The following is a 22,295-nucleotide window of genomic DNA, read 5'->3' on the forward strand; positions in this document are numbered from 1 at the left end:
CCAAGTCATGGCATCTTAACCCTTCTTTGGGGTTGGCTTTTGGATTTTACATTGAAAAGTTACAGAACAAAAAGTACAGTGAAGTGGGTTTAAACTCTTTTCCTCCCCCCAGGCCCCTCTCACACCTTGTATCATGTCTTCATCACTAGTCTGTAGTAAAAGCTGTGGAGAAGGCCATTCACACCCCTGCCTCCCAGCATGCAATGGGCCCAATTTACAAGAAATAATTAAGGATTCCTTGTTTTGAAAGACAGCATGATTATCTACAAAACATTGGTATACATACTACATACTACTGAAAAAAAAGGGGAAAAAAGTTGCCTTAATCATTGATGTATGACTAAAAAGAACTTCAGAAGAGGCTCACAAAGCCCTGAACCATGTGCAGGTCCAGGACAGTTTCTAGAGGTATCTTCTGTGTGTGATTAGCTCTGGTGCTGTGAGTCAGTGCAGTGGGTTGTGGAGTAATCTGTGAAGTCTGGCATCCTGTGCTGTGGAATGTGAGATTATTCCATTGATTTGGGACCCAGCTGCATGGCAAATGCAGTATGACCCAATAATGGGCTGGTGAAATTCCTGAAGAGCCACAATCAGCTTCTGTTGAGAGCTCCTGCCTCCCTCCATTCCCAGTATACAGGGCACAGATGTATATTGTGGCTTCCAGATATGTCAAGGTTTGGGTGTGCAGCTCACACAGGCAAAGAAGCTTGGCAACTCTAAAAAGCAGGGAAACTCACAAGGTTGTAGGGACACCTGTCCCTACTCTAGTGGTTTCATTACATATTTAAAATACATTTTTTTATCTTATATTCAACATTTACTTTATACATTTTGTATAAAGCAGCCTTTGGAACAGGGGCTGGGATCCAGGTGTCTGCCCCTTAGTGAACAATCCTGCCACAGGGCTGCAGGATCTTACTTGTTACTTTTCTCTTTTTATCACAGGTATTTTTTACTTATTTATGCAAGGTGAAACAGATTCACCAACAAAATTTGCAAGATTAACAAAATATTCCATAGCTTGGAATTTAAGGCATGAGAAGAGTGAGAAGAAGAGGAAGAACTGCTATTTAGTGCTCTGCATTTTGTGACTAGTGATTTTGAGAATCCACTGCATGTGCCTGCCACATGCTTCTGGATGCTGTTCCTCAGACAGGTGGGGAGGAACTGTGCTTGTGGATCCTGCTAGACCTGGAAAGTTCAGCTCTGCTGATGCTGAAAGGCTTTTAAACATGCCCAGAAGTGAAACATTAGGCATCTGATTTAACATGGGAAGCAGATGAACGTAGGGGTAGCTGAAATTGTTTTGGATGCAGGAACCTTAAGATGAAAAAAAAAAATCTTTGAAATTCCTACTTATTTACATCTTCAGCTATCTACTGAAGTACAGCAATTTGATTCCTGATCACTTTAAGACCTTGTGCTTCTTGCTTGTTACTTAAGAGTTTGCTTTTACATTTTTTTCCCCACTCTACAAGTGGCTTCCTAATGTGACTCAGAGGGAGACTGTCATTAGTAAGTCATTAATGAGACCATAACTTTGCGTGCATTACATGTCAAGTGAGAATCATTTCAATGAAATTAGCTCCTTTATTTGACTTACCAGCAGGACAAATATTCATTCTTAGCATCCCTTTACACTGAGACAGTTGGACATTTTGTTGGGAATACACTAGTTAAAACTTAGTTTCAGCCTACATTTGTGTTTCTCAGCTATTTAAGCCAAAACCTATTTTGTTTGTCTCACTAGGAAAAGATGCTTTGAAAAGAGCTGTCCCATTTCCTAGGGTGCCTTGTTAAGAGGTTGTGTACACTCTTATATAAATCACAAAACTTGGGGGGAGGAAAAAAAAAAGGCAGAAAATCTAGTGTACATACAGAGCTATTTTAAAATAATAATTGTTTGCTTACATTTTTCATCATGTGAGCTCTGAGACACAAGATAAAATAAATCTGGCATTAAAGACAGTACTGCCTGCTAATAAAGATCAGAGGGTGTTTCAGGGTCATCTCCCAGGACTGTCACAAACAGGTTATGCTGGAGATGCAAGCTCAGCAACAGCACTGAAATTCATGTTTGATGAACTTGTGACCTTCTTGCACCTTGTACAAAGTGTTTTTAAGCATAAGAGGGGAAAAACAAACAAACAAACAAAAAGTAGGTCAAGAGAAGTTCACTCCCTTCATCACCTTTGTGTCACTATGCTGGACTCCTTCAAGCAGTTCCCTGAGGTCCTTCTTGAAATGAGGGGCCCAAAAATGGGCACAATATTCCAGATGTGGTCTCACCAGGGCAGAGTAGAGGGTGAGAAGATCATCTCTTGACCTACTAACACCAGAATGCCTTTGGCCTTCTTGGCCACATGGGCACATTGCTGCTTCATGGTCACACTCCCATTTACCAGGATCCACTGGTCCCTTCCCCTAAACTGCTCTGCTCTACAGAAGGCTCCAGTTGCACCCTTTCCTTCAAAATTCAGAATTTTACCCTTTCACTACAGAGTGGCCTTTCTAGTAAGCTAACTAATTTCTGACTACCACTTATTTTGAAACACAAAGGTGGTACTTTCTTAAATGTCTCTAATGAAAATACAGTAAGACTGTCAAGAGACTGAAAAGCTTTTTCTCTGTACCTCAGCAAAATCTGAATCGTAGCCCAGTCAGTACAATGCATGAATATTTTGTTTTCCTAATAATCAGAATTCTTTCTACACATACTGCAATGAAAGATAATGGAAATCTTCATGAATGAATAAATTTGATGAAGGTACTTGTCACTAGATGGGTGCTCTTCACAATACAGGTCTTGGGTTTTGTTTATTACATACCCCAGCCAGGCCAATATGAAGAAAACCTTGGAAATGTGAAATAAACGAAGCAGATGCAACGTGGATGTTGTGAGAATGCCAGCACTCAACCTCAAAATAACATTATTTACTATTTCTCTATTTCAAAAAATGGTATAAAATGTATCCTAATTCACAAGGCAAATGTCTTTCAATTCCATATTCACCATCAAAATACTTGAATCAACGAGACAACTCATATGACTAAACCTTCTCCTATGGAATAATCTGAATGCTTACTGTGGTACATGACAAATGTATAATTTTCCAGCCTTTAAATTGAATTTCATGTGATACTCTGTGTGAGATGCCACTGAAGCCACAAAAGGGCCTATGTTTAAAAGTAAGCATATTTTTAAATACTCCAGTGGGCAAACACTTACAAATTTGTCAGGCAACCTACTGGTCATCACCATCAAGCAAATCCTTCTTTACAGTGATAATTTAGGAGACTTAAATGGAGGTGGTGCAAATTATCCTGTATTTCTGTATTCTATTCTATTCTTATTCCCTAATGTTTGCAAAATAATTTAAGACTCTAACAAAGAAATGTGTAAATGAAGCTTGGAACGATACCACTGTGGTTTTTAATCCACCGTGGTTTTAATCACAGTGCATTTTGCAAACTAGGTAAAATTAACTTTATTCACTAAACTAGTATTTGGTGGAATTGTAAAAATTCATACAGAATTATCCATGCACATGATGCAAGCTCAGAAGGCAAGAAAAAATGTAATTGCAAGGCAGAAAGAAGAGAGAAGTATTATCAAAATGTATGAATAATTGCCTCAGATATAGACCAAGAGTGATACAGGTGCAAGTGGATGAATAAGTCTTAGAGAACATCTCTCTTTTCCTTCCTCCCATGGCACTCTCCAGTATGATATGGTGTGGAAATAATTTGGGTTTCTTTATTGCTTCTTTTATTGCCTCAGAAAAGCCTCTTCACACTTCAGCTTAAACACAGCATTTCTGCACAGTTTGGGACTTTCATTTTGTTGTATAACTTTTGGGAGGACAGGCCATGCAACCTGTTAGGGGATATGGCCCCATACATATTTGTTGTGCTTTCCCAGACCAGCTTAGGCACGCTTAGTGTGACCATAAACCAGCAGTGGCATGAGAAAAGACTGTAGAGGACTGTCGACAAATGAAACAAATGGCAGTAGTCTGATCTTTATAGCTCGGCTAAGCAATTCCATTATGAAATCTTTCCTCCTTTCTTTAATGGTCAGGGAATACATTGCTTCCCCATTTGGATGAGAAATCGCATGTTCTGCATGGATTGCTTCATGAAAAGTTCCTTGAGTGGATTAGGTAAGATTACAACATGCTGGACATAGTAATGGATTGAAGGCACTTCACTTATCTATCACTTAACTTTAGTGAAAAGATATGTTGCTTTATCAAGAATTGACAGTAGAACCTGTGATTTCTAAGGATGAACTGATTTTGAGGCAGACAATTATGTCTTTGGGAACAATCAGTTGTCCTAGACCTCCTTACATCTCCTGGTCTTCCTGGTCTTTGTTGTCCAGGACAAAGCATGGGGGTGGGGGGTGTGTGTGGGGGTGGTGTTGGGTGGGTTTTTCATTTGTTTGGATTTTTCCCAGGTAAATTTGATTTTCTTATCTAATTGGATGCTCACCTTCATTTTTTACCATACCTTTCTGTGATGGTAACCATGGAACTTCTAACTTTACCACAGAAGATTGCTTTCCAAAGGGAAAACAGAAGAGTATTGCTAGGTTTCCACAACAGCACAATCTTCTGCAAATGGCAGCTTCTTTGGTGAGTAGCTGATATTGCTCCTGCACAGTAACTGTACAGTATGTGATGGTTTCCATTTCCTTTAGGCTACACTATAGATGTCTATTTCTCAAAAGGAGATTAATTCAGCAAGTACTGAACAGCCACCACCCCCAGAACTTTACTGAAATCTTGAGCAGTTTACTATCTGTAGAGGCAGAGTCTGCCTTCCCAGAATTTCTCTTTACTAGAGAAGGAAGTCAGGATTTTCAGGTAACTATATATTCAACATCCTGTTTAAGAGGAACCTATCATCTGTAGACAGACCAGTGTAGTAGATGAATATCCTGAAGAATTAATTAATATAACACACTTCTCCCCTTGCTTCTTGCTATGTCCATGCATGGGAAGCCTCCTAAGTGGTCAGTATTTCTCAATTTCTGTGAGAGTCACTTTCTGTTTGGTTCACCATTGACCACATTTCCCCACCTGCCACCAATTTTGATGAAGATGCCAAAATTACAGGACTGACCCTTTTTTCCATTAAAGAGCTTCACAACTTAAGTGCTTAAACATTTGTAAATAACCAGTAGAAAAAGAAGAGACAATTACATTGCATAAACAAGAAATACAAAGCAATTTTATCAGCTCCCACATGGTAGAGAGCACAGTGAAGTTCAGCTTCCCATGTACTGCTCAACATACAGCCTGTGCTGGTAAGAATCTGAGTTGTGCTTCTAGGGAATTTAGAGACTATCACATTTGTGCTAGTTGTCAATGCTGGTTTTGCACAGCTCACAAGTGTGTTTCAATCATTTAATGAGTGTGAAACACTCATAAAAACCTCTCTTAATTGAAAGTAGACCATTATCTGATCTATATAAACATATACATATATAGACATGATCTAAATACAGGGGGTGCGCAGCAAAAAAAATAAAGGTAGGGAGCATTTATTCCTCTGCTTTTAGTTATGACTATATTTAAAGTGTCAACTTTTCTCATAGCAGTAAATCTAATTGTAAAGTAACAAAGTGGAGATAAAGATGTGAATACTACTTAGCAGGAAGTATTATTAGGTCAAAGGTCTGACCTAGCTGAACTGTAGCTGTTGCATGCATTGTCATTCACCATTGCAATATCAATGTACTTGCACTGTTTTGATGCATTTGGACTTGAAAGTATCCAAGAGCTGCACCTTGTTTATAAAAAGCTGAAAAGGAGTTAGGAGTCATAGAGTTATTACTATCTGGGCCCTGATTCTGCCTCTGGGATGTTGATGCTTGGTGTTGAAAGAAGGTAGCTATTTTTCTCTAGGTGTATAAGGTAAACTTGCTGATTGCTGTCTCATCAGAATCAAGCACAAACCTTTCAAGCTGTTAAGCTGGACCCTTAACCTTTAAAAGAAACCGGAGGCTTCCATTCCTCAGAGCCAAATTTCACTTAAAATATCTAAGTTGTTTTCAAACCAAACTTCAAATATAAAAAAAATGACAAAGTCATATTAAAACGTTAAAAAAAAATTTTGTTTTTACAATCCATTTGTAGTAAAAATCCAAAACATGCTTCACTAATACTAGCTACTCAGATCCTGGATGATAGGCATGGTATCCTGATAGATGTACCAGTGAATACGTCAATGCCATACATCTGTCTCAAAGCGGTTCTTTGAGGATACATGTTTTCTAAAGTGCTCGTTTCCTGGCTCTTAATGTTTTCTAATGTTACAGCTGGTGATTGTATTTTTCGGTGATCTGTATTATTACATGCTAAATCCATTACTCCATGCCGTTTGGTGGGAGCTGGGACTTTATGAATATGGCCCCGATTTTGCAGTCGCCCGAAGAGTAATTTTCAGCAGCCCAGGGTGTGGGCTGGAGTCAGCCTCCAGCACGCTGCAGATCCCGGGCGGAGGAGCCCTCTGGCGCGAGGGTGAGACAAGTTTAGGGGAAGGAAACAGTGGGGTTTGGATTAAGCCACAGCCTAGAGGTTGCTGCCGCTGAATAGGACTGTAGCCTGCTGGCTTTAGGACTCCGGTTCGGGCTTCCCATTAAAACACAACCAAAAAATAGTAATAATCATTCACAAACGTCCATCTTTCTGACTTTTTTACGGCCTCGTAATTATCTCCTCCCTGACAGATAAATTTACGCCTTGGCCGCCCGCTCGCGGTGACAGGGACCTCCGCCGCCCAGGTGGCACCGCCGGCTCCTGAGGGGCGGTAGAGTGGAGGGCACGGGGCGCGCCCCGATCCAGGGCGCCGCTGCGGCGCCCCCCGCTGCAGAACGTGGAGCCTGGGGTGGCCAGGACCAGCGCACCTCCTCCCCACGAGTCGGTCCGGCCGTTTTTAAAGTGGTAACATCCACTTCCCCAGCAGCCTCCTGCTCCGTTATCGCTTCCAACACTCCCTCTCCAGCGCTATTTTCCAGTTTGTTGTTCTGTTCGGGATTGGGTTTGCTTCTGGGCTTTCGACAGCCTCCTCTGCCGGCTGAGAAGGAGCTCTCATCACTTGATTTTTCCGTGCAAATTTCAAGTACTATCCCAGCAGCGTTCAGAAGGGAAACGGTTTCCTTCTCTCTCTTCTTCCTCTTCTCTTGCGCTCTTCCCAAGCAGCCTTCTTTCAAGGCCCTCCCGTGGATCCCTCTCTCGTTCTCACGGCAGTACTTTGCAACTGCTGCCCCCGGCACCGCTGGCCTTATATTTGCGATGTCTTCATGAGCATTTTAAAACTATTAAAAAAATTTATTTTTCGGAGGGGTGCCTTTCTCTTTCCCCGCTGTCCGCAGTGACCGGAAGGCTCCTTCCCCGCGACCACAGGGCACCGTCAGGACCCTGAGGACCAGGACAACTGCGGGCTGGGCGCGGACCCTTCGGCAGGCAGCACCGCCCCTCCCTGCCTCCCTCTCCGCCTGTCTCCGCCGGGAGCGCCTGTGAGGGAAGTGATGGCCTAGAAATTAAGCAGCACTTTTGAGGTGGTACATCTGCCTCTCCCACGCTCCCCCCTCCCTTTCTTACACCGTTTCGGATTTCCCCATTCCCTCGCGTCTCTCCTTCTTTTGCACTTGAAAAAAAAAATTAAATTACTACACCTCTCCTCCAAGCCCGAGGTGGTCGCAGAGAAGGCGAGACGCTCCCCAGCCCTTCATGCGCGGCGCTGGGCTCTCGGGAAGAAGGCGAGCGGGAGGCGAGCTCTGCAGGAAATGCCAGCGCTGCAGCGGGGAGCGCCCCCGGCCCGCCGCTGCCCCCCGGCCGCCTGCCGCTGACCGCCGCCGGAGGGGTCGCTCCCGACCCTTGCCCGGCTGGGAATAAGTGCCGGGGCGGGGGCCCGTCGAGGCCATGGCCAACGGCGAGGCGCGGAGCTCGGGCTGCAGCGGGCGCTGCCCGCCGGCGGGGCAGCAGCCCTACACCCCGCGGGGCGGCGGTGGGGCGGTGGCGGAGCGGGGGGGGGCCGGGCTCCTGGGCCGCTCCGCCGCCGCCGTGGGAGACCTGGCGCCGCCGGAAACTTTCCTCGGCGCTGTACGCCGGCTCCCTCTCCGTGTTACTAGCCCTGGTGGTGAGGCTGGTGCGGGGGGAGCGCGGCCGGGAGCTGGCGGCGGAGGACTGCGCGGGGCCGCGGGGCTGGGGCTGGGGCTGGCTGCCCCCCAGCGCCGTGCCCCTGGGCCTGGCCGGCGCCTTCTTCTGCGCGGGCCGCTACCTGCTGCGCGGTGGCGTGCAGCCGCGGACGGCGGCGCTGCTGCTGGCCGCCTGCTGCGGGGGGGAAGCGGTGGCGCAGACGGCGCTGGCGGCGGGGGAGGATCACTTGCTCTCCCTCGCCGCCACGGGGGTGGTGCTGAGCTGCCTGGCCGCCGTGACATGGCTGGTGCTGAAGCTGAGGCAGGGCGTCCTCATGCTCGCCGTGACTAGCGCGGCCAGGACCACGTCCCTTGTCGCCTTGGAGAGGATCCCGGTGTCCTGGCGGCCCTACCTGGCCTACCTGTTGGGGCTGCTGGGCATCCTCCTTGCCGGCTACGCTGACCGGCTCTGGCCCCCGCGGTGGGCCGCCCCGCTGGCGGAGCCTCCCGCCGCGCCCCCGGCCGCGGACGAAGCCCCGGTGCTAAGGCGGCGGCGGCGGTCTAGCTCCATGATTTCTCCAGAGATGTCGGGCGGCAGCAGCAAGACCCACCGGCGGACCTCACTTCCCTGCATCCCCCGGGAGCAGGTAGGACAGGGGCTGGATGGGACGGGTCTCAAACTTTGCCAGTGACGGGTGCGGGCGTCCTGCTGTCGGAGGTGCGGGGAGCTGTAACGCTCCCCGGCTGCTCGCTGGTGAACGGGCTGGGCTTGGTGCGGCACTTTCCCCGGCACCTCGCGGCTCGAAGAGTCCCGGGTGGCTGCCTTGGGACGGGGCTGGAGCTGGGGGCGAGCGGGGCTCTCCGCACGCAGCCTGACTTGCCCCGGCTTTGGGCGACGGGGAGAGAGTTCGGGCTTCCAGCTGCTTTTTTAGAGCTATCACCGGCGCTTGCTTTTCTTCTGCCCGGCAGACGGTTGAGGTGGATGGCACCCACTTGGCTCTGCGAGTTGCTGGGAACCTGCCCTCAGCACAGCCTTAGGGTTTCCCAGCATCACTTAGGAGCCTTAGTTTTCCAAACCTATAGTTTCTTGGAAAGGTAGCTTAGCCCTATTAAACTTGCTGTAAGCTTTAAAGGGCGGTGTGTGTGAGCCAAGCAGCTTGTCCTCGATGGGTGAAGTCCCTTATCAGGGCGATAGTGTGTCCTCTGTGGCTGGCCCACACAGCGCGGTGCTCATCTTTGCACTTTGCCTCCCCAAGGCTGTTCTGTGCGTGTAATCAATAGCTTCCACTCTGCTGTGGTTGTGGGAACCGGTACGAGGCACAGGCAGTTTATCTCAACTTTGTTTCCTTTACGAGGCCGTGATTTGAGTGGATGAGTGAGAACTTACTCTCCTACCTGCGATGTACTCTTTTAAATACACACCTCAAAAACGATGGAAAAAAAAAAAAAGAAACAAACATCATTATATTTACCGCACAGATGTATAGAGCCGTGTCGTGGTCACAGGGTTGGCTAAGTTCTTTGCTCAAAGCAATTAATCAGATTTTTTGAGATCTATGATTGCCCCACAAAAGAATCGTTCAATGGGTTGATCGTAACTGAGTGCATTTAAAGTCAGCGCAACCCTTACTGAGCAGTGGAAGGGGAAGCCTGGGGCAAAACAAGTGACAAATAGTGTTAAGTTTTCTTTTTCAAGCAGTATTGAAAATTACTCTGTGCACTGTGGTGAGCTGAAGTGTGCTGCTGGGTACCCAAGATTTCCTTGCAGGTTGCTTGCTGGATAGGCAGCTAAGTATTTCTCAAGTGATGGCATCTTACCATATGGCGTGGGTGGCTAGTTTGTTTCTGGAAATGGTTTGCTTACATCTTTTTGTGGTTGGTTGTGACATTTTCTAGAAGAGGGCCAGACAACCTTATATACTTGAGTGTTGTTTTACAACAAATGGAGTTATTTATTTAACATTTTAGTTTAGATAGAATAAATATTTGCTAGTGTCCAGGCCAATACAGTGTGAAAACGTGGAAAGCTGATTCAGTTCAGACTTTAATAGGAACTGAGAGAAAAGGGTGTGAGAATATAAAGACCTAAACTCTTTATACTTACTTGATGATGCTAAGCATTTCTGGTGGTTTCTTACAATAACTGTAAGGTTTTAAAACTGTTTGCATTCACTCTCACACCTTAAATAAAACCAGCTTTTCAGTTAATATCTCTAAATGTAGTCATGCAGATATAGGGCTCACTAGTTTGTAATCATGCCCTTTTTTCTTCTCAAGGGAATTCAAGTCACCTGTATATGCCAAGATGTTAAACTGATGATGGATAACAAGGTAGATTTTTTTGTAATGCCCCCCCAAATGGTGTGTAACTTAGTGACGGTGGTCAGCCTTGCCCCAGGCAGTTTCTGCTTCCAAGCTGCAGAGCTGGACTGGAGTTAGCTGGCACCCGTTCAGTTTACCCACTGCAGATTTTTGGCCAATTTCTCTTTCTTTTGTTCTCACTTGTAATTAATCAATAGCGAGATCTGGTATTGCTTGCGTCACTGGTGATTAGAAATGGATGACTACTTTTGAGTTTGGGGAGTCTGTCTTACTGCCTGGGTTTTGGTGGGTTTTTTTTTCCCAGCAGTGTGTGTATGTGAACTTCTCTCTAAGCTGTCATCTTCCATTTTTCTGTCTTGTTAACATTGATTTAAAAGCTGAAACAAAGCTCTGTAAGGACCTTGAAGAAATGCTAGAAGTGGGACTCACTCACAACAAAGTTTGTGTTCATAGCAAAAATCAGCTTCCCACAGACTTAAAGAAACCATAGGTAAATGTTTCTCTTTCAGACAGTTTTTAAATATAACATGTTAAAAATAGAGATGAGGGTGTTGTAAACAAAACCAGGCTTTTCCTTACCCCCTGTTTTTAAAAAGCATGCCCTGAATGTTTCTGATTGGAAAGATAGCTTGTTAATCCATCTGGGAGCTGCCAATCATTTTCAATAGGATCTACTTTACTGATTTGAAATACATGCTTTCATTTGTTAAGTAACATTAGGTGAAGTCTTAGAGGTGTTACCTATTGCCTCTCGTGAAATCTCGCTTAATTAAGGGCTTAATTAAGCTTTAAATGTGATTCCCTTCCTATCCTGTTACCAGATTCTACAAAAGCTGGAGTTTCTGACTTTAGTTTTTCAGTCACACCTCAGTTGCTATCAGAACTTTTCCATAGTGGAATGCAGAATTGAATCTGTGTGGCCTTGTGATATAAAGGACAGTACCAGGAATTGCAAACTACCATCACAGAGTCATCAACGTATTTGAAAGTATACTTTAAGCTACTAGTAGGAGTAGCTGAAAATACGTATGTCACTAAATTATTCCTTCAGTAGAAGTATCTCATCTTAGTTGCTAATCAGTTCCCAGATGAATTTGAAAAGAAAAACTGTTTCATTTAAAAGAAAAAAAAACCCAAACCTCAACAACTCACCATCCAAAATCAAACCACTTCCTTTTGTTGCTAAAAGTGCTCTTTAATAGTTTTTTTGTTTAATTCCATTTTTGGTAGTTCATTTTCGTATATGTTCTCTTTCTCAACTTTGGTAAATTCTTTGGATTAAAAGCTTCCAGTTTGGCATGTGTGTAGGGAAATGTGAGCTTTGTAATAGCCTGATCCTGCTCCCAGCTGAGTGCTGTCTCCCTGTGATTTCATCAGTGCTGGCTGAGGATGCTCAACTCCTTGAGGGCTCACTCACCCAGATCTGAAAGGGGCTGCAGAGAAATTGTGAATGGATGGATAAGACAGTGAATGAATGAACAAATTCTGTTGTTTTTTTGTGGCTTGCTTTTTTGTTTGTTGGTTGTTGTTTTGGGGTTGGCTTTGGCTTTTGTGTGGGTGGTTGTTTTTTTCCCCCTAGCAAATGCACAAGTACTGCCAGGGTGATGTTTTTTAAAGTTTCTTCTTCACAGTTTTGCAAACTTTTTTTTCTTAAAAGTGAGGAGAACAGGTTGTGGTGGAGGGATATGTGTGTGTGTGCAGAAATGTGTTTCATGTCTTGATGCTTCACATTAAAATACTACGTGGCCTACGTGTTCTGGAGCTTATGTCTCTGAGATGCATGTGTTAATCCTGACATACAGCAGTCCAAAGGAATGATTTTTGTTTTGGTGGATAAAAGAATTCCAGGGGAGATGGACAATTTCAAACCATTCTGAAGACTCCTGATTTTACTTTTCAGCCTTGCTTGTTTGTTTTGTTTGGGGGGAAAGGGAAGCTTTCAGCTGACTTGAATTTGTTACAAGTGCATGTTAAATAAGCTAGAACAGCTGCTGCAAGTAGTTGAATGTGCTGTGCTTTTTAGATTTCTTCTTGCTTAGTCAGTAGACTGTCACAGGTACAGTATACATCAGGGTCTGAAGTACTCTCTAGTTCCCAAACCAGCGTGAGACAAAACCCCATACAAGAAGGCAACGGCAAGTCGCTGAGTCTTGACCTGCTGAAAAGCCACGATCCATGTAAGACATAGCAGTAGTTTGGAGGAGTTTCTCCTGCAGCACTGATGTCTCTAGCTGCTGGGTCAGCAGCTCCATGTCCTGTCTGTGTGCTCTGGCTCCTAGGGCAGAGAGGTTTTCTACCCATTTTTTTTTCTTTCTCTTTTCCTTCTTCTGAGCAGCTGGGGAAGTAGAATGCTGTTTGCCTCACTGGGAGTTTGTCCGTGGTGCTACATCTTTTCCTTCTTGTTTCTCCTTTTTAAACGTAAATTTTAAGTTTGGATATGTAGCTTTGGTGCCAGATTCCTGTGTCTTACTCCAGCAGCACTTGAGTTTGGGTTGTTTTTTTTTCTTTTTTTCTTGACCATTTTTCGTGAGGTTCTGGGTGATGACTCTGCCCTGTTCCCAGTCTGTAGCCTGGGAAAGTTGTGAGACAGGACCATTGTTGTTGCTGTTAGTGGGGTTGGGAAGACAATGCTGTAACAGTTCACATGGTCCAAGATACCTCTTCAGTGATAAGATCTAAGAAACAGAGGAGAAAAATTTATTTGTTGGCTTTGCTTTGTTCTCCCCAAGAGAAAATTAAGGTTTTGTCTGTTCTTCTGATTGTTTGACAGTGAGAGCTTTGGAAGTGCCAGGAATATGTTGGTGTGTCCCCCTTTCCTGGGTCTTTATTGTTATGTCCTTAACCCAGGACACATGTACCCATAGCTTATAAGCACTTTTTAATACTGTGTATCCTGCCCTCTGGCCTGAAAATAGGAGAGATCTGAGTGCAGCATACAGACATTTCAGGTTTTGGAGAGGAGAAGGCAGATGAAATCTAGATGTTGAACTTTGTGTATGTCAAAGCTATGATCCCCTGTTAGGCATGCAGTGTTATATCCCATTTACCTCCTTCTGCTAATAAAGCATTATTGCGCTGTAATTACTCTGATAAGACTTGCCGGCGTTACCATTTAGGTCACTAGAAACCAAGCGCTACCGAGGAGTAGTTATGTCATCTGGTGAGTGACTTGCTGAAACACAACTGTGTAAAATATTTAAGTAATGCTCCAGGAAAAATCACCCAGGGATTCCAGATGCAACGCTTTATTTTCTTTCGCATGGCTTCATTTACGCAAACCCGCTCCACTTAGATATTTTTATTTATTTATTATTTGGTTTTTTTACTGATTTTTGGTTTTTTTCCTTCAGCCTCACAAAAATGTAATAAACTGCTGCTGGCAGCATCTCAGCGATCGGTTTGGAAGCTATTTTTGTCAGTCGGTTAAATCAAGAAATGTATATTGTGGCGTATTGGCGAGAAAAGGTAAAACACAGTGGTGACTTTCTGCTCTTTCTGCCTGAAGTGTGAAAATGCAAAGCCGGGGAGCTGAAAGAAATCCTGTGTACGCTGGGTTGTCATGTTAATTAAATAAACAGCCAGAACAGTGACCCTGTGTATGAAATGTGTTTTGAGAGGCTTGTTGGAGGGGGGAAAAACAGTGACACATGATGTTTTGGATGTTAACTGCAACATTTGTATGAATTTGTCCTGATCTGCTGTTACTCTGCTTGTGTTCCAACTCCTTTTTTTGCTTTTCTTTTCTTCTTTTTTTTTCTTCTTGCACAAGACTGAGATATAGCTGTATTCTGCAAATTGAAGGAATATGCCCCCCCCCCCCCCCCCCCTTTTTTTTTTCCCTTTAAAAAGTAATATAAAAGAAAGCCTCCATATCCCACCGTGGAACTGGAGAGCTTGCTAAACTCGGGTGCCTGCAAACCGCAGGGCTCAAAATGGGGGTGTGCTGACTGCATCTTACACGGTTTGAGAATAAAAAAGGACTGTACTTTGATTGAAGCTTTGAGTCAGTTGCTGTGATTTACTTAGTCTAATGCAAGATGTACAGCTTATAGGATACTGCTTGATGGATGAAGAAATAAATGTGAAGTCTCAGCTAGCAAAGTGGAAGTCGAGTTTTAGTTTTTGCACGTTTTTGTTCTCTGCTTGTTTTGAAGAAGTTTCTTGATGAAGTAACAAACCCTTTCCTCAAAGTGTCTTCTGTGTTAGTCAGCGTGTCACTCAAACACCTCTCCTTTGCACTATGTAGTTCTTCAGGTTTTTGTTGTGTTGTTTTTGTTTAGGGTTTTATTATTTTGTTTCTAGTGGTCGTTTTTTTTCCCAACTTGGCTTGCTCTAAGCCATGCTGTGAGTACAGTGGTGCCATCAGGAGTTACCTGCATCGGGGTAGCGATTGCAGAAACGAAAAAGGAAAACTAACTAACTAACTAACTGAAGTTAAATGTGATGTGTGCCCAAGTTATCGTGGGGAACATCAGTGCTTTTTCTTTCTGAGCCGTTTTTGGGGATTCAGTGAGCTTGCAGAAGGAAGCAGCACTGTGCCCCTCCGTCATGTTGTTTGGTTTTTTGGTTTTTTTCTTTTCCTTTTTTTCCCCCTTTTAACGGTGAGTTTGAGGAGCTTTTCACCTCTCCCGGTGCGGCTGTGCTACCGCTCCTGTACCGTTATTACCATTATCACTATTAATAACGCCGCTGCCGGAGCAGCGGGGCCGGGGCCGGGGCCGGGCGCGCGCAGCAGCCCCGGGGCGGGGGCGGCTCGTGGCGGCGCGTGCGCTGGCGCGTGCGCTGGCGGGCCCGGGCCCCTAGAGGGCACGAGCGGCCCTGCGCAGCGGCGGCGCGCGCCTCCGGAGCCGGGCAGCCGGGGTGGGCGAGCGACGTAACCGGCGAAATCTGTCCGTGGTACTTAACGGGGCCTCGGCCGGGCGCGGGCTCGGCTATTTTCAGCGGTGTCCGAGCTGCTCGCTGCAATGGTCTTTAGGTTTCTTGCAGCCGTTGGTACCGGTCCGCTCCCCTGGCAGAGGGACGCCCGGCTGGAGCGTTTCGCCTTTAGCGGAGTGAAGTCTCCAGTGAAGCGCCGTGAAGTACGGGCAGGTCACTAAATCTGCCGTAAAGGAGAGTGGGCTTTCCCTAGCCTGAGCTTCTGGGGGTGTGCCATCGGAGAAGTCATTGGAATGTTGGAGATCTGGCAATCTCTGTATAGAAGCAGCTACTTCCAGATCTGTCAAGAAGGCAAAATCCAAGGGTCCCGCACCTGGGGAGGAGTAACCGCATGCATCAGCACAGCTTAGGGGCTGACGTGCTGGAAAGCAGCTCCGTGCAAAAAGACCTGGGGGTCCTGTGGGACAGGAAGTTCACCATGAACCAGCAATGTACCCTTGTGGGCGAGAAGGCTGGTGGTCTCCTGGGGTGAATTATGATGAGCGTGGCCAGCAGATAGAGTGAGATTCTACGCTGCCCTAGTGAGGCCTCATATGTAGTGATGTGCCCAGTTCTGCGCTCCCCGGTTCTAGACAGACAACAGTTTTGTCTGAAGTGGTTACTGACCAGGACCCATTGCTGTTTGACTGTGTTCATATTTTTATTGCAGTTAGCTACTGAAAATAATTACAGAGAAGATACTTGTGAGCATCGAGGAAGGCTAGAGACTCTCCCTCCCCCCCTGCACAAGGCTGGAAACCTCTCTATACCACAAATGCTCAGTTTAGTTGAGGCTGCCTTCTTTAACACCCCCAGCCTGCCAGTGAACTATGTGGGGCTAAAGTGACTTATTTTGCATTATATATTTTGTAGGTTGCTTAAGCTGACTTTGTATAGTAAGACTTTATGCTTTGGTTTGAATTTTAAATAAAAAATGAAATTGCACCATTAATTTATATTTTAGTGGAATTTTTGTCTGTGTAACTCTGAACAAGTGATACATTTCAGATATACTCAGGATGCTTTTCTGATGGCTGCTGAACTTCTGAGACAGACCTTGGTGGTGGTTTAAAAAGCAGCTATTCCTCTTAGGCTGGTTAGTCCTTTTAGGAATAAAAGAGACGTGAAATGTGAATATGATGATGTTTGCTGGAAAGCTGCAGCATTTGCTGTGTTTTGAGGATCAAGGCACTGATGGCTGTTGGATTTATTTTTTGTTTTAAAGAAACCTTGCTTTGTTGAATAAGCTTGCAGGCTGATTTTGTGTGTGTGTGCAAAGGATAGTAATGTAGGGGACCAACTATTGCTAAACCTCAAAAATAACATTTCTTATTTTGAGTGGCATCCTTCTGACTGATGTTTAGTTGTGTTCATAAGCATGATGGTGAAATGAATTCCAGAAGAGGAGAGAACTGAGTGTCTGAAATTCTGAAGGTTAACTGTGTTTCAAATTATTGCACTCCCAGCAGCTTGCTGATACCTTGCCAGTGTCTCTGTATGCTGGAGTTGCAGCTAAGGCAGCAGCTATAACCAAAGGTTATTCCTCACCCTGAGGTATCTGTTAGTCTCCTGCACTTACTTTTGCTATACAGTTTTAAATAAACAGATGTATTTGTGCTTAATGTCATGGAGCGTAGGCAGAACAGTTATGTTTTGTTAACTGTTTTGTTACATTGAGACTTAGGAAAAGATGTGCACTCCAGATTTACCTTAAAAGGAGAAGTGAGGCTGCTGAAGAGGCTGAACTGGTGGACTGTCTGCCCTGGGGTGGTAATGAGGCAACTCAGGTGACAGTCTACAAGGGCATTCTCAGGAGCATTTATGTTTGCTGTCTGGACAGTAGTGGATGAAGGCAGCTGGAGAGAGTGATACATGGGTTGAGAAGCTACATCTGAGCAATTTTTTTTCTCCACTTCTATGAGTAGATATGTTCACCTAAGCTTTCTGTTGTCTGCAGACTAACCCTTGTGAAACCTTTCCTGTGTTCATGTATTAAATCTCACTTGAAGTGACAGCTGTAGAAGGGTACAGACCTCTGTGCAAAATTGCAGATTCAAAAGGACTGCACAGCCTTGCCTTATCTGCTGTCCACCCTTGCAGTTTCAAGGCTTTTGAGATTGAGTCTTTTTCTTACTTCATTCTGTTAGACCTCAACACAGGTCTAACATAAGTTTCCTTGTGGATCAGACTGTTGTTCTTCATTTCCACCACATATAGTGCACACAGGGCTATTTCTTTATTGGCAATGCTGAAATCTTTTCCCATGATACTACTTAGTGAGTGGCAAAATAGTGCTGGATGCTGGTAGGGTTTTCAGTTGCACATCTCTTTATTTTTGCTGGTGATGCTAACCATAGGATACATTTGACAAGGTCTGGTCATTGTACTTTGTGTTGATAAGGAACATAGGTGTGTTTGGGCGTATTTCTAGTTGCACGATAACTGTGGCTGGAGTTTTAGTTTGAGTGTCTTAAAGGAATACTTGTGCTAACACATAACTATCTCACAAGGGTAAGATGGAAAAATGTACCACTTTCACTTCTCCTTACATTGTACAAGTTAAAGTTTGTTAAAAATGCTGTTTTTCTTATGTTCTTTTTGTGATGATAATCTCTTCACTACCTCCCCTGACTTGAGAGTGCTCAGTCCTCTCAGGCTGATCCTTTCAGTTCAGTCAGGTTGTGTTCCCATCCACAAGTCTGCAGGGAGCTTTTCTTTTTAACAGCTAACCATTTGCTTTCTTATTTTAAAGAGAGTTATTAAAAGCTAATATTGGTTGCGCTGCTTGAAATGTGACCTGACACCTCGTAGCATGTTTTTATAGATGCATGCACACATATGCATATATTTTTACATGTGCATATCCACATGTGTATGCCTATATATGCACTCAGATCAGCATTCACAGTCTGCAGCCCAAGTTACATATGACACCATTCTGGGTATTTTAACAATGCTTTCTGATGTCTCCATAGGCAGACATATTTCTTAATATGATAGCCTCTGTAGCCACTGCTTGACATTCATGTTGTTACAGTTCTAATCTTTCTTTTTCTTTCTTGACTTGACCAGCAAAAATGTTCGTTTTGTTTGTAAATACTTTCAGTGTGGTTTTAATCAACAAATAAATCCTTGTGTCCTAGCTATGCATCCCTTCCAATATTTGAGCTGGAACTTGGTGTTACAACTCCATTCTAGAAGTGCAAAGCGATATATCTGCTTATCATGGTATCTCTGGTGCCTAATTTGGTTTGCCACTAGCTTTAGCTGTGACATGGAGCTTGGGGCTGGCTGGGCAGGGGAAGTTGATAAAGGCTCCTGTGCAGCCTGAGCCAATGTTCTTCTCATGAGCATAAATGGGGCTTTGTTCAGTGTGGTGCTCTGGCTGGTTAGAGATGTGATAAGACTAGTTGGAACAGACTACTTGGGTTTTTACAGACAAGGATGAGCTTTAGCTAATAAAACTTTCTCTGTTACACGTAGTGATATGTTACTGCCGCTGTGTACCCGTTATCAGGGGTGCTGTGGACTAGTTAGTATTTGTTATTTATTGAGATAGTCCTGAAAAAATATTTATTATGATGGTTCCTAGAAATTCACTGCATTTCTGCTGATTCTGTATTCTGTACCAGATGAAATGTTGCGACATGATTCACATGCCATTACTGAAGTGGGTTTGTTTTGTTTTGTTTTGTTTTTGAGACCAGCTTAATTTATATGCAAGTGCCATTCTTAAGTGCATCCCTAATTGTCTACTGATTACACAAACCTGCAAATGAATAAACATTTTCTATTAAAGGATTTAATGCTGTACTTCCTGTATGCTTGTGAGGAATGGAGCTGCGAGGAAGACTCTTGACAGACATTCAGAATTTAGAAGTGGGTAAAGGATGGAAGGGGAGCCCTACCCTTTCCAGTAAAACAATTTTGCTGGGAGTTGCAGAGCATTTGTCTTTCTTCTGACTTTCAGAGAAGCAAACACGTTTAGTGCTGCCCAGAAGCAGGCAGGTATACCACTGTGTACCGTTTGATTGTTTTAAGCAGTATTGGCTCTGTATGTGCCTCATTACAGAGACCGTGGGGTCAGAGTGGCTGGAGAGCGGCCAGGCAGAGAGGGACCTGGGGGTGCTGGTTGATGGTAGGATGAACATGAGCCTGCAGTGTGCCCAGGCAGCCAGGAGGGCCAATGGCATCCTGGCCTGCATTAAGAACAGTGTGGCCAGCAGGAGCAGGGAGGTCATTCTGCCCCTGTACACTGCACTGATTAGGCCCCACCTCGAGTCCTGTGTCCAGTTCTGGGCCACTCAGTTTGGGAAGGATGTTGACTTGCTGGAAAGAGTCCAGAGAAGGGCAACAAAGTTGGTGAGGGGCTTGGAACACAAGCCCTATGAGGAGAGGCTGAGGGAGCTGGGGCTGCTTAGCCTGGAGAGGAGGAGACTCAGGGGTGACCTTATTGCTCTCTACAACTACCTGAAGGGGAGTTGTAGACAGGCAGAGGTTGGTCTCTTCTCCCAGGCAGCCATCACCAGAACAAGAGGACACAGTCTCAGGCTGCGCCAGGGGAGGTTCAGGCTGGAGGTCAGGAGGAAGTTCTATACAGAGAGAGTGATTGCCTATTGGAATTGACTGCCTAGGGAGGTGGTGGAATCACCATCACTGGAGGTGTTCAGGAGGAGACTTGACAGGGTGCTTGGTTGCATGGGTTAGTTGATTAGGTGGTGTTGGCTGATAGGTTGGACGCGATGATCTTGAAGGTCTCTTCCAGCCTGGTTTATTCCATTCCATTCATATTCAGAAACCTATTCAATGGCAAAGAGAAATACTGTCTGTGTGATGTTGAAAACTGGGTTCCGGGTTGCAGAATACAAAATGTTAATTCTTACTAAGCTTGCCTTGTTTGTGTCAAGCAGTGTAATAGAGGAGCATGGGATAATCATGCAACAATTAGATGGACTGGGGTGCCAGCACTGAAGCACATATTCCAGTTAAAACTCCACTTGAGGATCCAAGCCTGTTGCTTCCTCTTGGCAAGGTACCTTTGGAGTCAGAGCCAGCTAATAGGAAATACTAGGCACCGGGGCTTAACTGAAATTTAGGACATCTAAACCTGGTTCTCTGGATACATGTGATGTGGTGAGACAGAGAGACATGGCAAATCCAGATGTTCTCTCTTTAAGTGAAGTACTAAAGATAGTCTATTTCCTGCCTATTAAATCTATCTAATCTTTATTTCACTTTTCTCCCCCTCCCTTTTTCTGTATCTAGTGTTAAAATGTGTGACAGTTGTTATGATAGATGGCATACACTTGTGGAAAGCAGTGGCTCAGGCATAGGTTCACTGTTTTTCATTCCAGTATTTCAGTTGCCATCATCCTTGGGTAGAGAATTTTCTTTTCCTTTTTTGATTAGACATAGACAATAGATCCTTAAGATTAACATTAAGCTTTCCTGTCTTGGGCTGTCCTCTGCCACTTGAGCAGGCTTTTTGGAACCCCAGAATTCTAAATTCTGTGTTCATGTCTGGGCATGCTGTCATGTTTAGGTCTTTAGATTTGATTAATCTTTTGGGAACTGCAACTGATCTGTGATCAAAACAGGTAAAATTCTTGGCCGTGAGTTAGTGCAGCTTCTTAATGGAAGGGAGGTTCTTCACCATGAGAGTGGTGAAACCCTGGAATGGGTTGTCCAGGGAGGTGGTAGAGGCCCCATCCCTGGAGGTGTTTAAGCCCAGGCTGGATGAGGCTCTGGCCAGCCTGATCTAGTGTGGGGTGTCCCTGCCCATGGCAGGGGGTTGGAACTAGATGATCCTTGTGGTCCCTTCCAACCCTGAATGATACTATGATACTATGAACTGATGGCTGCCAATATGTGCTTATTTCATGTTATGATTTGCTTTATATGTTGCCTCACCTCAAACGAAAATGGAAACACGATGCTGAGGAAAATGTTGATTTTTAAACCGAAGTCAGTATGTTGCAAAATTTACAGATGCAGACTTTAAAACCCCATCCCAAATCCTCAGCTGGTAGGAGCAGTGACAAAACAGCTTCCTTTACAGTCATTCAGTGTGCTCATGAGAACTTGGCCTAGGGGCCTCTGGGTCTTTTATTTGGTTAAGGTTTTTAGAACTGAGATAAAAGTAACGATCAGATTGTCTTAATCATTCATAATAGCCGGTTAAGGAGATGAGAACTTTAGGCAGAAACTTGATAGCCCAGAAAGTTGCTTTCTATCTTTCCTGTGATCTTAATGGATTGCTATCTAAAAGAGTGAATCAGCATTTGTAAGCATAATTATGTCATATGCCCTCTTTTGAATGCCTGAATTTGCAGTCTCAGATGGTTTTAATGAAATGTTGTGTCTAACTTCTTAGATGTATTTTGTTGTTCTTTTTCTTCCAAGTGTTCATTTAATAATAAGCAAACTCAAGAGAAATGCCATGATAATGGATTCCCACATGCTATGAGTTAACAGCTTCCTTAGTTCCACTCTTCTGAGATGCAATGAATGGTCAAATGTTCCTTTTTGATCTAGGAATGTTTACATCAGTGAGCTGATTACTCCTGCGTCATTCCCTATCTTCTCACCCAGCAAATTTGAAGCCTTTTCCCTCTCTTATGAAAAGACAGACCAAAGAAGTTAAGGCTTGGCTTTGGACGCTTGATTCTGCTTCCTTGTCTAAGAAAGGTAGATTAGATTTGTTTCAGACTGTCTGTGATGCCCAAGAAGCTTTTTGTCTGGTGTTATGCATTTATACCCCCTCCCCTGCTTAGCTTCCACCAGATTCACTTAATTTTATTTGTTTGGTTTTGGTTTAGTTGTTTTTGGGGGTGGATGTTTGTTTGCTGAGCCAGAAAGATCCATCTATGAATTTGAGTCTATGAAGATGCCAGCTCAAGTTTTAAGGGATGGT

General features: G+C 44.5%; 1 protein-coding gene across 1 annotated transcript in view; it reads left to right on the forward strand.

The window, feature by feature from the left end:
• The first annotated feature begins 7,475 nt into the window (after positions 1 to 7,475).
• Positions 7,476 to 22,295, forward strand: part of PDE3A (phosphodiesterase 3A) — a 279,933-nt gene continuing 265,113 nt past the window's right edge. Inside the window, 2 exon segments of the mRNA XM_068141913.1 lie at positions 7,476 to 8,024; positions 8,026 to 8,793. Of these exon segments, the coding sequence (XP_067998014.1) occupies positions 7,932 to 8,024; positions 8,026 to 8,793 (861 nt within the window). The 5' untranslated portion in view covers positions 7,476 to 7,931.

Source organism: Melanerpes formicivorus, unplaced genomic scaffold (genome assembly GCF_026170545.1).
Source record: "Melanerpes formicivorus ecotype bairdi unplaced genomic scaffold, bMelFor1.0.p_v2 SCAF_8, whole genome shotgun sequence".
Taxonomy (NCBI): Eukaryota; Metazoa; Chordata; class Aves; order Piciformes; family Picidae; genus Melanerpes; species Melanerpes formicivorus.